A 17,031-nucleotide genomic window follows, 5' to 3' on the forward strand; every position below is an offset into this window, starting at 1 on the left:
CAAGCACTTTTCTCATATGTCTTTTTTCCCTTTGCACTTATACTATCTTAAACAGTACCTCCATTATACTCCACGCAGCAGGGCCAGTTCTGAGCCGAGGCGCTGTTGGATTCCAGGACAAGATCCTTGAGCAAAGGAAATCTGATCCAGGATGTTTTTTTCTATGAGTTCCAAGTTTGAAGAAAGTCTTCCCTAGATACTTCCCCCCTCCTGAGGTCTCAATGGAAGCCTGGATCCTCTGTCGCCCTTTGGAAAATAACACGCCACTGAGGTGAAGGCTGGGCTGTCCCCACAGAACAGGTTGAAATGAGGTGAGGACCCAGTTCTGAGCTCTAGGGCTAGCTGGGCAGGGACTTGGGGGAGCTGACAATTGGGGGAGCAAGAAGGGTTCTAGATAACACTTAAGCCTAATATACCAGCAGACAGTCCATAGCCCGCAGCCCTCACTATCTTTTAGGACAGTGTTCCTCAAACTGTGGTTCAGAATAATTCATTTCTTCTTTTAAAAGAGAGCCACCCTTTATTTCAATTTGAGAATCACTGATCTGGCACAGGAGTGGAATTATCCTCTCTCCTGTATGGCTTCTCTTCCTTCCCAAGGCCTTCCTTAATGAGCTTTTTAACTCCAGTTCATCAAGATAAAGTTTTTAGAGGTATAAGCAAGATTAGAAGACTACATGTATATTTTTAAATTGCCATTTATGAAATGCTTGTTTAATCCTCATAGCAACCCCTTAAAGCATTTGTAATTAATCCATTTTAGAGAAGCAGAACCTGAGGTTCAAAATATAGAGTAATCTTTTGACCAAGATCACTCAGCAGAGTAAATGGCAGAGTGGGATCAGAATCCAGGGAAACTGGATTCTAAATACCATGTTATAACCCCTGAAGTAACCCCAAGGCCCACGAAGGAACCCTACACCTTGCATAACTGTTCATCAGTATGTGCTAGGTGCACTGTTTTTGAAGTGGGAAGCCAGGCCAGTAGGTCAGATATCTGGCGTGGTCACTGGCAAACGTTAAGGTGGAGACAGTGGCCAACAAGAAGCTGATTCTGAGTTGTAGGTTGGGAAGGTTCTAGAAGCAGAGCAGCCTTTCACAGGTGGAGCACAGTGTCAAAGGCAGCATGGAAGTGAGCCCAGAGGAGAGAAGCCTGAGTTGGGTTGGTGGCCTGTAGACTCCTCCCCAAAGACTGAGCCATTAGAAAACAGGACTACAGAGAGAAAAGGGGTTTGAGGGGATCATCTAGCCCAATCCTCTACCATCAACAAGGGTGTTGCTCCATATGCAGTCCTTCCTTGTGAGAGTCTGAGTGATGTCTCCTACTGGACTTGGCTCTTTTTTAGGAAGTTCGAGGCTGTGGGTTTCAAGGTCCCTTTATTAGAGCTTTTCTCCCATGTCATCCTCACGCTTTCAAGAAGGGGTCTGGAGCTAAGAGAAGCTTCCGCTCTGAACATGAGCAGCCTTGCCCACTCCTAAGCTGAAAGGTTTGTGTTTAGAAGCTGAGTTTTCCAACGATAAACAGGATTACATGCTGCCAGCCTACTCAGCAGCAACCGGAACTTCGATGAGAAGTTTCAGGGAAAATACATCTTTTTCCTTCAAGTAATTGAGAGTGTGGCCTTATGTCACAGCAAATGAAGAGAAAGGCTCTTGTGTGCTGGTGTCACTGCATCGTTGGCCTCTGGGTGAGGTCATGACAAAGCAGAGAGCTACGTATTACCTAGGACACTAGGCCTTCAGATGGGGAACTGTACACATCAGAACAGAAAGAAACGTCTTGCCTGAGACGTTTGGCCATATTTCCAAGACCATTTAAAAGCTTCACACAGAAACTGAGTTAACACTGGGATGTCTATGAGGAGGTCATGTCCAGGAAAAAGATTTCCCCTTCCAGCAGAAACTTTTCAGAAAAAAGTCTCCATGCTCATATTTCTCTACCCAGGGAGGCACTCCTGGAATCTAAGAGGCCATTTAGTGACAAATTCAGCCACACTGAGCATCACATAATAGAGATACTGTTCAGGTCATTATATACGTGAGGCAGAATCCTCCACAATGCCTGGCAGTGCCCAGATTCTTCACAACAAGGCTCTGGTCTCTTGTCTGTTTGGGCAAAAATTGATCTGAAAAATTGTCTGAAAACAAACTCCAGGCAGAGCCCTTTTGGCGACTCCTCTGGAAAAGAATCACAATAAGATGTGTCATTTTGGTACTCTATAAAGCTAGGAGGCGACAGCCTTTACTGAAGTCAAAAGTGAGTTTGTTAGAATCTGTGCTTTTCTGCTGATGAGGCCATCTGCCACCACACGAAAGTTCTGAGATTGTCAATTTGTCTGCATATCCCTAACGGTCACATTTTTGCACCCTGTGCCCTTGGCTGCTACATGAAGCTTGTGTTTTCAGAAGTCAGATCTCAGAAAACAAACAACAGGCACCATATTCAGGGTAAGGCAGAGGAGCTCAATGCATACTCAGGTTGCTTCACGGATCCACTGGAGAACTCTCCACACGCTGACCAGCAGCCGGGGGTCAGGCCAGGGAGGGATGGCATTTGTGCAGAAATGTGAGGAGCTCGGTTAACTTCTCGAGCCAGGCTTTTTCGTTTTGATTATAAGCATATTTTTGTTTGCATGTCTGGGACTACAGCTGACCACACTGCTAAATTTTTACTTGCATAATTTCTGGTAGAAAAAAAAAAACACCTCATTTCGACAATGACATTAAAAATATATAAAGTAAAATGCAGGCCACTTCAGTAAGTGGCATCCAGTCCTTGACTTCCCTGTGGGAATAAGTGTTAGCTTCTGCCTTGTAACAGGTGGACTGTTGTCCATTACGTTTAGAGGGCACACAGAGTTCATGCAGTCTGCACTCCTCGTCATCCAGACTTAAGTCACCTAGAGACCACTTAGTGAGGAGAAATCAGGGCAGAGGCCTCAAATTCTCTTCAGCTAGTGAAATAGTAAGCAATAAAAGGAAGTGTGTATGTTTAGCAAGAAGGAGAAAATATTGGCCCAGTCCATTCATTCAACAAATATTTATTGTGTGCTTCCTCTGGGATAAATACTGTTGTAGATGCTTGATTATATCAGAGAACAAAAGAAAGATCCCTGTGGACCTGACATTCAGCTGGGAGATGCAGACAATAAACGACATTCAACAATTAATTATTGATTAGCTGATCAGTGGTAAATAAGAAGTAGAGCAGAGTAAGGAGGTAGAGGGGAAGGGAGGGAGAAGTTGATATGTATTGAATAGGGCTGGTGAACATGTTTCTGGGTCCAAACATCCAGAAGTCAGATCTCAGAAAACAAACAAGGCACCATATTCAGGGCAAGGCATATGATGCAAATAATAGTATTACTTGCTAACATTTTCCATGGCTGACTCGGTGCTAGGCACTGTGCCAGGCATTTACTTAGATATCTCATTTAATCTGCAAGGCTGCCTGGGTTCTCTGAGTCTCCAAGGCTAGACCTATGCTAGACCTTGGTTCTTGGCTTTGATCTTATCCATCTACCTATGCTAGACCTTGGTTCTTGGCTTTGACCTTATCCATCTTTATGCTTTGTCTTTGCAGTAGGACTTACTTCGGAAATACTGGTTTTATTTAAATCTTACATTTAGTGGATGTCCCCGTGAAACCCCAGTGCCCACAGAGTGCTTTTGTTAAACTCCTCAGTAATGGACTTGGTTTGTCCTTCGTGGCTCAGGCGCCAGGGGCAGGACTTTCCATGCAAATAGGTGGGGATGAAAAAGCAATGGGAGTGAGACTTACATTCTTTATTGCTCAGATTCCACACACTGCTCCCTGACTGTTGGCTAAAGACAGCAGCCACCAGCATGACTCTTTGCTATTAATGTCTCTCTTAACTTCACCTTGAGGACACAATTCAGACAGATTGCTACTAGCCTCTCTGTCTCTATTGCTTCCTTTTTTCCTACTAGAGGACTTACGGGTTGGTTGGGACTGCAATCATCTTCTCAGTTAGGCTCCCCACCCCCAACCCCTAGGTAGGCCTGTGGGAGAATCACGTCCTAACAGCTTTGCAGGTCCCAATGTATCGCTGCCAAGATGGAGGCTGATGAACACTTCCTGATAAGGCATCAACTTCAAACTTAGAGTTACAGAAAATGGCAGCCATCAACCACCCTCTGTTGGTTACAGGGAATTCATCCATGCATTCTGTAACTTTTGCACATCTACTCAGTCCCTGGAGCTACAATAAAAGAATAGGAGGAAAAGTTGATAAGAAGTCAATGGTAATGATAGCCTTAGCCATAGTTTGTGCTAAAAAAGATGACTCTGGATGCATGTAACATAGCTTTAATATAGAATGGAAGCCTTCAATAAATGAATGATTGAGTAGAAATATTGATTAGAAAACTATGAGACAGAGATTTTCACATTACAGCAAGTCAGAAGGCAAGTCAGGACTTCAAATAACACACACCAATTCCTGGAACTTAGTGATTTGTTTTTTTCTTTTTGCATGAACTTGTCACCTTCTATTCCACTTTCTGTTCTGTTCCTGCTAGATTCACCTCCTCCAGGCACTCCAACCCATTCTACACACCACCACAAGCTTCGTTCTTCACCACACCCTGCTTTCACGGCATTGCTGCATGCCCAAAACATCTCTGGGCTTCCACTGGCTGTAACCCAAGGTCATTAAGCTTGCTGAGCTGCCATTACATGGCCTTGAACATGACCTTGGCCTTCTCTTCTAGCCCTTTCTCCCTACCCATTCCTCTACTTCAGTCCTGCAGTTCCCCCATGGTTATCCCCCAGATATCACTTTCACATCTCACCACCCACTTCTTCCTTATTCCTGCCTGCATTATTCACTCTCTTCTCTCTAATAAGGTCTTACCCAGGTCACATGGCCCCAGTTACACTCACTTCTCCCTCCTTAACCTTCAGTAGCCTGAAAGTCTCCACCACTTTTTAATCAATTACCCATATTTCCTCACAATCTTAGTTATCTTCTCATATATAAATGTAAGGACAGGGAATGCATTTCATATTACTTCAAGTCCGCTCTATGGCCAAGCACACAATACATTGCAGAAATCACTCTGAAATAAATTACTGGATACCTAACCAGCATCCCCCTACCACAGAAAAAACTTTGAAGAATCTCGCCTTTCTTTTGGCTTATACCAACATTTCACACACTACAGACCCCTGCATGACAGCCCAGAAAATGCCCATGAGAGCCTTCAACCTCATTCCAAGCTCGTAAACAAGTTGGGTTTTTGTTTTTGTTTTATGTTGTTTTTAAGCAAGCAGAATAATCTATGTGCATGAAGAATTGTGGGGGTGGGGAGAGTCAAATAAAAATAAAAACAGACGACTTAAATGAGTTGATCTTTGTTTTCCGCATGTCCCCTTCCCTGCTCTTCCTCCCCCATTGCCACCATCCTCACTTTCTGTTTTGCTTTTCATGCCAGTCGCTAAAGACTGTAATTTAAAAACTGCACTGGCTTTTCCAGAGCCAGGAGGAATGTGCATCTGCACGTGGATTTTTCCACAAGAAAATTGTCCCTGTCTTTTGGTTCTTCTTAGCCAGAAACAATGAGAACAGACAATCAGATGAGCCCATCCATCTTTGCAGTTCTTATTCTAATTTGAGAGGCTCAGAAGGGGTGGAGGGGATGGTTTGTGTTTCACCCTGTTAGGCTGTTGTTTGATGAGGTTTGTGCTCCATTTGTTCGGATGGTTTTCATGGTTTCTTTGTTGTTTATGGAAAGACTTTGAAAGTCATAATTCTGTATCCTTAAGCTCTTCTGCTATTTCTGCTCAATGTCTCAACGGGACTCACACCACGAGAAAGGAAAATGGGAAGTTTCCAGCCAGTTAGGGAAGCCATTTCTGAACATGATTATGGAGGCATGTGGATTTTTTTCAAGAAAGAGGTTGGGATCATAAATGTTTGGGTTCAATGAAATAGATTCCATAGCAATTTTGAAGCAAGGTTCTAGTCATTTCCAGGCAGGAGGCATCTGTCTACCCCTTCGTTTGTTTTTCAAGCCCCCATACCTCTGGCCTTTTTCCTTCTCTGTAATCCTCAGGCCCAAACTTCTCCACTCTCAATAGAAAAGCATGAGGGGCCTGGGAGAACCTGGACTGTGCTCACACTTCCAAGGTATCACCCACAACATCAGTGTGCTAAAGAAAGGGGCTGGAGTCAGCCACCTGAAACATCATGGGCCTGAGCTTTCTTCCCATGGAGTCTTGAATCTGCCCATCTCTTCAGTGCTGCTATAGACAATTTTTTTTTTCTTTCCAAACTTGCATTAGTTTATATATGTAAAAAACTTCACATATGTTGTCTCATTTGGTCATTACCTCTTAGCCCACTGGAACCATTTTAACAAAACACTATAGATTCGAGTGGCTTATAAACAACAGAAATTTATTTTCCACATGTCTGGAGGTTGGAAGTCATGGTCGGTCGGGTTCTGGTGAGGGTCCTCTTCTGGACTGCAGACTGCTGACTTCCTGCTGTGTCTTCACATAGGAGGAAAAGGGAAAGCTGGCTCTACAACCTCTTCTATGGTCACTAATCCCATCCCTCAGGGCTCCACCCTCATGACCCAATTATCTCCCAAAGACCACACCTCCTGATACCATCGCATTGGAGGTTAGATATAAACATATGAATTTGGGGGGAACATAAACATTCAGTTCAAAACATTTGCATGACTCTAGCAAGTAGATAAATCACGTAAATTTTTTTTTTTATATTACAGAAGGTTGAGGCTCCGGGATGTCTTATGATTCATCCAAGGTCTCACAACAAATAATGCCAACTTGAACCATTCCTCAGACTTCAAATTCAGGGTTCTTCCGGTTGGTTACTTAGGCTCCCAATCAGAGTGTCCGTGTTCCTTCCACTCACTCCACCCTTGCCCCAGGGAAAGAACACACTTCCAAAATTTAGTGATGCTTAAGAGCTAATGTTGCATTAACTTTCATTTCTCCTGGTTACTGAAAGGTCATCTTCGTGCAGCCTTTGTGAAAAGCAGGAGGTGCTTGATATATGACAATTTGTTGTTTTTCATTAGATCCTTCTTACGACTCAGTCAGGAGAGGAGGATGGGGCAATAATATGAATTCTGGCCTCAACAAAAGTAAGTAAACATCACTCTACCTTTGGGAGGAAAACATTTTTCCAAGGATGGGGTCGAAAACAAAGCCATGGGTTAAAAGAGGATAGGAATGAGGATTTGTTTTCCTGTTTTTTTTGAGTAAACATCAAAATTAACTGCCAATTCAGGGCTCATCAGTGATACCCGCTCTTTGAAAGAAGGTGTGGGGTTTTCATTCAGGTGTTTTGAGTTTTGTTTTGTTGCCTTTGGTTTTGGAATTATTGAAGTCAGGTTTCTCTAGACAAGGCTCTGTGTGAGAAGAAGGTCACTGGATTTGGATGCTGTCATTTAAATGATGAAAACAAACCCTCTGTAACCTTGCTTCTGGAACTGTGGAGGCTTGGTCATTCCAACATCATTATCCCTATTTCATAAAAGGCTAAGATGTAGGATAATCTGATGAGGAGATGGAAAGAGTCTGAGACATCAAATTGAGTTGATGTCTGACTCAAAATCTCCCTATAAGAGAGAAAGGAAAGAGAGGATTCAAAATTCTGAACCAGAATTTGTCAATCTTGCTATCTCCAGGAAGTAAAATACCAAGCACATGAATGGAATTCTTTCAAGAAAGAGGTTAGATTACAAATTAATGTCCCAGCAATAACCAAGTTCCCTTTCATTATATGTATTAATTACATGTTTACTATGTGCCCAGCACTCTGGGGTTTACAAAGACGAATCAGGCATAGACCAACAGGGAAGAGGGATCACACACACAAATCACTCTTCATCCGGGTGGTTCTGAGGAAGCCTTGTGGACCTGGAAGCATTTGAGTTGGCTCTCGAGGAGGGGCAGGATTAGGACTTGCAGAGATGGGGAGAACAGACCCTTCCAGAAGGGGGGGCCAGGAAAAGACATCAAGGTCCACATGTCTGACAGTCAGCAAAGACTCCAGGTTCTGGAATTTAGGATGCGTGAAGGGAAAGAAGTCTGGAAAGGTAAGGAAGGGAGCACGAGGGACACTATAAAGATCGACCTTGATTTTTTAGTCAATGAGAGGTCACTAAGGTTGTTGGACGGTGGAGTGAGATGGGCTAAACCGGCTACATACCATATGATGCCCCATTAACATGTAAGTTCTAACAGGAGCTGCTGGTTCATAGTGATCTCTAGCACCAAGAATAGCGCCAACACATATATTGTAAGTTCTAGAGAAATATTTATGAAATAACATGATAAATTAGTGAGTGGAGAATGAATGAATGAATGAATGAGAAAGCAAATTTATCTTCCTTCTGAGAGGCATTTGACAAGATGTTTCTCTCCTCTCATGAGTAGTGGCCCCACTTACCATATTTCTTTTTCTCTTGCCGCAGGTCCCCCCCTTGCAGGAGCACAAACAATGAGTAAGAATACTGAACAACGGCCCCAACCAGGTACCTGTCCATGATACCCTCTTCTGCTTTTTATGCAACTGTTGATTCCATGAAGTCAACTGAGGAGGGTTTAAACAATATGCTTCATTTGTCATCACTTTTCTCTTCCAAAAAGGGTCCATGTTTGACTCTCAGTAATAGATCTGTAAATCAAGTAACAGGTACTAACAACAGGTAGAGACTTGTGAAATATCAGAGGTGAAAGGAATATTAAAGATGAAATTTTCCAATGCCTCATTTTGTAAAATAAAGCAACTGAAGACCAGAGAAGTGAAGTGATTTGCTAAAACCCACACAGCTAGTTTATGAGGATTATAACCCCACCTTCCCAAGTTGCTCTCCAAGCCTTGTATGTTTCACCAAACCTTAGTTTCAGAAATACTCTCATTCTGTGATGGATCTACTTAACAATTTAGGCATGGGAATCTTTAAAGCCACGGAATTGGACATTCTCAGTATTAGAAAGGAGCTTAGAGACATCTAGGTCTATAGCATCCCTCTGTTACATCTGTCTTATGATTACCTCACTTCTACAACAGGGAGCTCACTACCTAGCTGGGCTTAAGTCCACTATTTGAGCCAAAGTCCCCCTCCCTATAACTTTCATTCAAGCTTCCTAGTTTACCCTCTGGAGAAATCTTGCTCCTTCATATACCTAAAGATGGCTTTTGTGCCATCTCCCCACGCCAGCCATGGCTTCTTTATGTGACATAGCTAAGATTAAGTTCCGAACAAGCCATTTGCTTAAGGATCGGCAAACACTGTTTTTCATCTCCACTGAAGATAGAACAATAGAAAATTGACTTACAATTCATCAGGAAAGTTAAGAAAGAACTTGCTGACTATGAAACACAAGCCAGACAGAGAGGATTTGACATAGAGGATTTAAAGAATCCCCAAAACAACAAAATCAGATATGGCCTGCCAAAAAAAATTTTAGTTGTCACACTGTATATGAAAAGAATAGGCCGAATGGCCTTAAAGACTCTTCAAGTTAATTTATGGCTATAAGTAGAAACCCTAGATCATGTTGATTTTTAAAAACTGAAATTATAACTGTAAAATTAGTAAAATTTTAACAAGCATTTGACAACTTGGCCGAGTTGTAATCCAGCTCTCTACCATGATTTCCTCACCTGAGAAAAAGATGAAAAACCTCACATAAAACCAATATTTCAAAGATTTTTTAATGGCTAAATAGTCACATAAGTTCTAAGTAAGCTGAGATATCAGTAACGGTCATATTTTAGTTAAAATACAGGTTCTGGTTAGTGTTGACACTTCTAAGCTTAAAAACCACAGAATGTTGTTCTAGAAGGGAACCAAGGACTCTAGTAGCCCAGCCCGCTCACTTGGCAGGTGAGAAAACTAATACCCGAAGATTGTCCAATGAGTTATTTAGTTTATAACAGCTAGGGCTGGAACCCAGGCTACTTGATTTTCAGGCATGTATTTTTTATGCTACATCAGAAAAAAGAGATCTGTAAAGTTTTTAGTAACAGACAGAGCTTTTAAAGATCAGTAATTATTAGACCTTCTTTAAGCCCATTTAATAAGCCATGTTTACCTTATTCATTATGATTAAATATTAGTTCCTTTCCAAACAGTTTCATTACTCTAAGGTAATGACAGCATTATCTACAAATTGTAGACACTAAATGCAAAAGAAATGATGTTACTACTATTCCCTGTAAATACTGAGATGAACCATAACTGTGATCATGAGCTTTTGAGGTCTGTAAATAAAAGCAGTCAAGTTGTCTGAAATTAGGCTTTCCTATGATACTGAAATAAAGTATAAACCGTTGGGGTATTCTTATTGTTAATATGTTGTTTTTCTATTTTTAATAACAGTGAAGCAAATTTTCTTTTTCATTTCCATAGATCCATATCAGATCCTGGGCCCAACCAGCAGTCGCCTAGCCAACCCCGGTGAGTTGACTTTGGCCTGCCAGGTTTTCTTTCCAGAATGTTCCATTGCTTTGTGAGGTCACAGAGACCTCTGTCCTAAGCTCAGACACCTGACTATAAAGTAATGTGTACTTTTTTCCTTGAAATGTTCAACATCTGTTTCTCTCATGTACAAATGGGAGGTCATGGCTTGCTATTCAGTGGCAATAAATGCCCATTAGCTGAGGATGTTTCTGGAAAATGAACATTAGCCCTGGGGTTTGGATTAGTCGTAAATGGCACATGTAGAAGTTTCAGTAGAAAAAGATGAGCCAGGGAGGTGGAAACAACTCCAGTGAGCTCTCAGTTATCTTCCTCGTACAAGGTACAAGTGAATAAATATTCCAAAGGCATTTTATTCTTAACTTTCGAATGTGTTGCAGAGCTATTTGGTCTTATGAAAGAGATGTGTCCCTGAAAGGTTGCAGGAAAAAGAAACTTGAAAATATGTTTTAAGAGTTTATTATCACAAATAACTCTCAAGTGAGCTCTAAATCAAGAGCGCTGAGCATGTGAGCTGATAAGCCCTGTGCAGGAGTGAGGCCCACACCTCCTCATCCTGGGGAACTAATGTTGCCAGGGCCCCTAGGCCCATTTTTCAGTGCCTGGCCATTCCTGCCCAGATGGAAAAGAAGCCACCCAGGTCCCTCTCCTGTTGCTTTTCTCTCTGCCCGTGTTCTTCTCTGTAGAACGCAGAGCTGAGAGCCAAGCTCTAGGGCTCAGCCAAGGAGCATTCCATGTCCTGTCTAGCCTAAAGTCTGTGCCACACTTTCTCCCTATAACTCTGACAGTAGTCCCCTGGTCCAACTCTTTTACTCTAATGGAGACTACCTGTAAGGACTTCCTCACTTAGCACAGATTCATAGTGATTCAGGCCTTTATAGAAGAAGAGATTCAAAAGTCTTGCCTAAAGGGATGGATGTGGCTTGCCCAAAAAATCACATAGCTAGTTTGGGGCCATCTTGTACCTCATTACCCACAGCACATTTTACTAAGCCTTGGGGCAAATTATTTTAAGGTCTAACCATGTTTGTGATACCAATCTCAGTGGCAAACAGAAAAGCAAGTCAACAGTGAAAAGAAGGGGCTGTCCAGTAAATTCTGAATGTAAAAGGAAATAAAGAGTGAGAGGATCTTGCATTTTGGGAATTAGATTCTGACTCCCTCAGGCTGAAATATTCTGTTTTCTCCGGTTCCTCTCACCGTCTGCAGGAAGTGGGCAGATCCAGCTGTGGCAATTCCTCCTTGAGCTACTCTCCGATAGTGCCAACGCCAGCTGTATCACCTGGGAGGGGACCAACGGGGAGTTCAAAATGACGGACCCCGATGAGGTGGCCAGGCGCTGGGGGGAGAGGAAAAGCAAGCCCAACATGAATTATGACAAGCTGAGCCGGGCCCTCCGATACTACTATGATAAAAACATTATGACCAAAGTGCATGGCAAAAGGTATGCCTACAAATTTGACTTCCATGGCATTGCCCAGGCTCTGCAGCCACATCCAACTGAGTCGTCCATGTACAAGTACCCTTCTGATATCTCCTACATGCCTTCCTACCACGCCCATCAACAAAAGGTGAACTTTGTCCCTCCTCACCCAACCTCCATGCCCGTCACTTCCTCCAGCTTCTTTGGAGCAGCCTCACAATACTGGACCTCCCCCACGGGTGGAATCTACCCCAACCCCAATGTCCCCCGCCATCCTAACACCCACGTGCCCTCACACTTAGGCAGCTACTACTAGAAGCTTAATCATCGGTGGCCTTCTAGCTGAAGCGCCATTCTTCACACTTCCTGGAATACTTTGGACTCTAAAGGACATATTTGGCCTTGAAGAGGAAACAAAACTGGATGTTCTTTCTTGTTGGATAGAATCTTTGTATTTGTTCTTTTAAAAAATTCTTTTTTTTTTTTTTTAATGTTGGTAACTTTTGCTTCCTCTACCTTGAACAAAGAGATGGATAATTCTATGGGCCAGTAGGCCAGTTTGGATTCTCAATCTCCTATCATTTTATGAGTTGAATATTTAGATTACTGGAATGGTTGTACCATGGTTCTACAAAAGAAACTGTAGATTTTCTTTATCTTTTTATGACCAAAGCAGTTTCTTATCAATACACGGGTCATATCATGGACCTTGTAGGGTTCAGTATGATAAAGAATCATGGACTTAACCAGTTATGCTCTGGTTTGAGACTTAGTGAAAATAGAGGCAGGAAGCTTATAATCTTGTTTTAGGAAGATCAAATTCAGTGGATGGTAACTGGAACATTGGTTGTATGGCCAGTGAAGTTTTCACCCAACTGGAATTTAAAAGAAAGAACATGTATGTGTATTTAAGAAACCATGGGCATTGCAAAATTTCTCAGTGGGCAATATGTACTATGCCGACCATTCTCTCTATAAATAGTCAGGATGTGAACTAAGAAATGTTAATGCAAATGCAGACATTTCTGAAGGACAGAGAATTAAATAACTTTTTTTTTTTTTTAAATAATGACAGTGGGTCCCAGAACTTAGAAAAGTCTTAGGGATTTCTAAAAACAAACAGATCCGCAAGCGCTGTGCGCTTGTCAGACCATCAGTCCAGAGTCACTCATTCAGAAGGCAACTTACTGTATAAATTATACAGAGTTATTTTCCTATAGCTCACAATATTAAAAAATAAATAATTAAAAAATTAAAAAGAATAAATAAACGAGTTGACCTCGGTCACAAATGCAATTTTACAATCAAATCAGTGGTTGTTATTTTTTTAAATGTAATTTGTACATCTTTTGTCAATCTGTACATTTGGGCTGTTTGTATGTTTTTATAACTGGTTTTAAAATGCATAGTGTCACTGTTGCTGAAAAGAACACAGGATGTTTAAGTCACTGACTTACTAGAAAGAGATGCACTGGTGCAGTTATTTAACAGACATGCACGAGCAAGCAAAAGCAATCCATTTAAATCTTTATGCTTTGGAAATGTTTGAAAGTAACCGTACTGCAATCATCACGACTTTGAAAAGAGCAATCAAACCTTCCCTTGTGTATACAAGGGATTTTCTTTCCTATATATGCATCATATTTTTTAGATATTAAAATATATATAATTTTGCAGGTAATCGTTGACTTTTTTTAAACTATATTAAGTGTTAAGCTGACAACTGTCAATGAAGACTATGTTGTAAAATAATTTGACTAAATAAATTGTGCCTTTTTCTCTCAGAACTAAGGACATTGTTTTCTTATTTATCCCCTATTAGGTTAAAGGGTTTTCCCAGAGGAAGTTTTCTATTTACCTCTTGCACCATGAAGATTTTTCAAATATATATACCGCATTACAGTAGAAAGTGCAAAATCAATATAGTTTTGATTATGTTTTGTGTTAGGGTTCTCAAGAGGAACAAAACCAGAAACCAGTATGAGATTAGATCGAGATCAAGATCGAGATGATAGAGAGAGAGATATGAGAGAGAGAGAGAGAGAGAGAGAGAGAGAGAGAGAGAGAGAGAGAGAGAGAGATGATGAGGAAATAACTTAGGTGATTATGGAGGCTGAGAAGTCCCATGGTCTGCTGTCTGCCAGGTGGAGACCCAGGAAAGCCAAGGATGTAGTTCTAGTCTAAACCCAAAGGCCAGGAGAGCTGATGATGTAAACCCAAGACTAAGTGCAGCAGAAGAGAAATGTCCCAGCTCAAGCAGAGGGGTGATTTCCTTCTTCTGCCTTTTTGTTCTATTCAGACTCTCAATGGATTGGTTGATGCAGTGAGAAAGGCAATCTCCTTCACTAAATCCACCAATTCCAATTCTGACTCCTCTGGAAACACCCACACGTACATATCCAGAAATAATGTTTGATCTGGGCACCCTGTGGCCCAGTCAAGTTGATAGTTAAAATTAACCTTCACATTGTTGATGATGTTTGCAGAGATTTTTTTAATGTTATTTAAATTTTCCTCCAGCCTAAAAGAGTTTCTTAGGATGATAGCCAAGGCCATGAATAATCCGTGTCCAAGAACCAGTACCAAGCAGACAGGCCCATCTAGGATAGACTCAGACTTCATTCTGTTGCATCCCCCAAGCTCCTCAAATCCTAGTGACTGTCCTGCTGATATTCTGACAGAAAATAAAATGGCCCAGCTTCCTCTGATCTCATGCCCAGATTTTATGGTTCATGCAGATTTTTAAGGTCCCAAGGAAGACCTTGATTCAAGCTGCTTCACTGTTAAGTAACTTGTTTCGGTCCCTCTATTTTATAATGAAAGAGAATGAGGCCTAGAAATTCCTTGATATTATGAGAAATTAGACTATAATATTCCCTAGGTATTGCTGAGTACCTTCTAGATAATATGTCTACCTAGACAAAATGTGATGTGCTCCAGAAAGATGGCCTCCAATTTCTTTTTTAACTTGCACCTTTCCATTAAAAAATTTGTTAAGCAAATATTCTCAATATATGCACACTGATTTATGAATCATATATACAAATTGTTACATTATCATTATTTACATTATAAAATAAACACAAAATAGAATATTTTAAAAGGTAATATAAAAATAAATCAAAACTGAAATTCTAATATTTTCTTCCACTTTCTTTATATCGCATATCTCCTATTGTCAACGCTCAACAAGAAAGTTAGTGTTTAGAGGAATCAATGTGTATGTGCACATCTGTCAGGGTTTTCTATTGACTTCTAAGAAAGGAGAAAATTAAAACTTGGTATTAGTGGCTCAAGAAAGAGAGAAATCATGAAGGTTAGGTATGTTTAAGAATAGTTTAGCTGAATTCTTTTGGATGTCTCCATCTCAGCCAAGCAATTTTGCCATCAATCTGCAAAGTATTCATTGGGGTAAATGGAGGCACATAAAGGAAACTCGTTCCATTGGGAGTTCTTCCTTTGAAGAGGGTTTCTTTATATGTTCTTGTTCACCTAAAAATAAAAAAGGCCTTTCAAAATGAGAGGAAACAGCATTTATTGAAATCAATAAGAATAGCTATTCGGGAAATACTGATTCAAGCAGAAGCCCAAATAGTGTTCCAATTAGAAGACAAAGACAATGGGTGTTTATAAAAAGGGGAGAGGGAAGGGGAATAATTACATCAATGAAGGATATTTCTATTGGTGCAGGTAACCAAACAGAGTGATACTAATTTAAACAATGTTTTTAATTTTCAGTCTAGTAGTCATCAGCCCAATAGTCAGAATAATTGCCTTTTGTTTATCTTTGCAAACAGTTCCTTGGTAAACAAGGTGGGTTGGGCCCACTTTAAAGGTTCCTGTGCCCTATTTTCACATTCTAAAGATCTGAGACATAAGACCTGCAAGGCAGTTCCTCTGACTTGGCAGCTCTGGCTCCATTTTAAAGTGGCTCCATATATATTGTTATTTACACCCCATTCAAACACTGACTTACGTTTACCAGCTCTACAAAGTCTTGGAACTTTGACCAAATCTTGCCCCTTGAACTTGTTTCTCAGTGATTTATTACACATTTAGGGAGCTAGTCCACTCCCTAACAGGACCAGGACACCATTTTCTCCTTAAAAGCATTTGAGTGGAGGAAGGGCTGGCATTTAGTCCCCTATAATGCCCAGATTTAGGATTTACTAGCTTACTCAAGGGCATCCAGCTGGCTAGTGGCAGAGGACAAACAAGATCTTTGCCCTCCTGGCTTCTAGTTCTGGATTTTCCCCATTCAATCATTCTGCAATGATGCCATGAAGTTTATTTATTCTAACAAACAGTGCGAGCCAAGCAGAGAGGAGCGTGGCACAATTGCGAGCGGTTCTACTGGAACTGGTCTTCCCCGCAGTTTAGGATACTGGCCAACAACCCTTTTGAGCAGGAGGTCATATTTTTTAGAGTCAAAGAATATTGTTGACTCCTACACAAAAAAAGCTATGTTTTCAATATCTCTTGTTGGGCAACATTTTTAATGGTCAATGGCCGCCAGAATTTCAATAACATCAAAAATGATTATTATTTTATTCAACCAGTAATATCTGCATGCAATTGAACAATAAATATGCACAATGTTTATTTAGTTCATGGGTAATTCATAAAGTATGCACCCTCAGATGGGGTGTGACTAATTTAGGCCAAATGAGAGCAAAAGGTTTTGGAACGCTGGGGCAGAAAGGAACATCTGTCTCTCCTAAGCCAAGGTGCCACCAGGCTAAGGCAATGGTTGTTGAGAGAATAAAACAAAAATAAGAAAAAAAGAAAGAAAAAAAGAAAAAGAAAAAGATAATACAGTGCTTTCTGTAAGTCACCTGTGGACTTAATTTCACACTCTAATTCCTTTAATATCTATTCATTAACAATCATCATGTGAACATGTCACCTTAAAAACTATTGAAAAGCTAGCACTTTGGGGAGCAACCCTTGAGCCTGGCGGCCCTGCTGTCCGGCCCTGCTCCCTCATCTGGCTGGGGATCTGCCACCAGGGTTCTTCCACCATCAACAGCAGTGCTGGGCTTGTGTCCAGCACTCTCTCAGGAGGAGGCAGTAAAAGGGTGCTTAGTATCAATGGGAGAAGGAGGTAGGTAATAAAGAGC

General features: G+C 41.2%; 1 protein-coding gene across 2 annotated transcripts in view; it reads left to right on the top strand.

Annotated features, from left to right (window-relative positions):
* Nucleotides 1–13,695, top strand: part of FLI1 (Fli-1 proto-oncogene, ETS transcription factor) — a 110,530-nt gene extending 96,835 nt beyond the window's left edge. Inside the window, exons 5-8 of one of the 2 annotated variants that reach the window (XM_016139148.2) lie at nt 7,075–7,140; nt 8,476–8,535; nt 10,420–10,467; nt 11,698–13,020. In XM_016139148.2, the coding sequence (XP_015994634.1) occupies nt 7,075–7,140; nt 8,476–8,535; nt 10,420–10,467; nt 11,698–12,227 (704 nt within the window). In that variant the 3' untranslated portion in view covers nt 12,228–13,020. Of the gene's footprint in view, nt 1–7,074; nt 7,141–8,475; nt 8,536–10,419; nt 10,468–11,697 lie in introns of both variants that reach the window. The other variant, XM_016139147.2, reaches the window with a different exon arrangement.
* The last annotated feature ends 3,336 nt before the right edge of the window (nt 13,696–17,031 follow it).

Source organism: Rousettus aegyptiacus, unplaced genomic scaffold (genome assembly GCF_014176215.1).
Source record: "Rousettus aegyptiacus isolate mRouAeg1 unplaced genomic scaffold, mRouAeg1.p scaffold_m13_p_5, whole genome shotgun sequence".
In the NCBI taxonomy this organism is placed as follows: domain Eukaryota; kingdom Metazoa; phylum Chordata; class Mammalia; order Chiroptera; family Pteropodidae; genus Rousettus; species Rousettus aegyptiacus.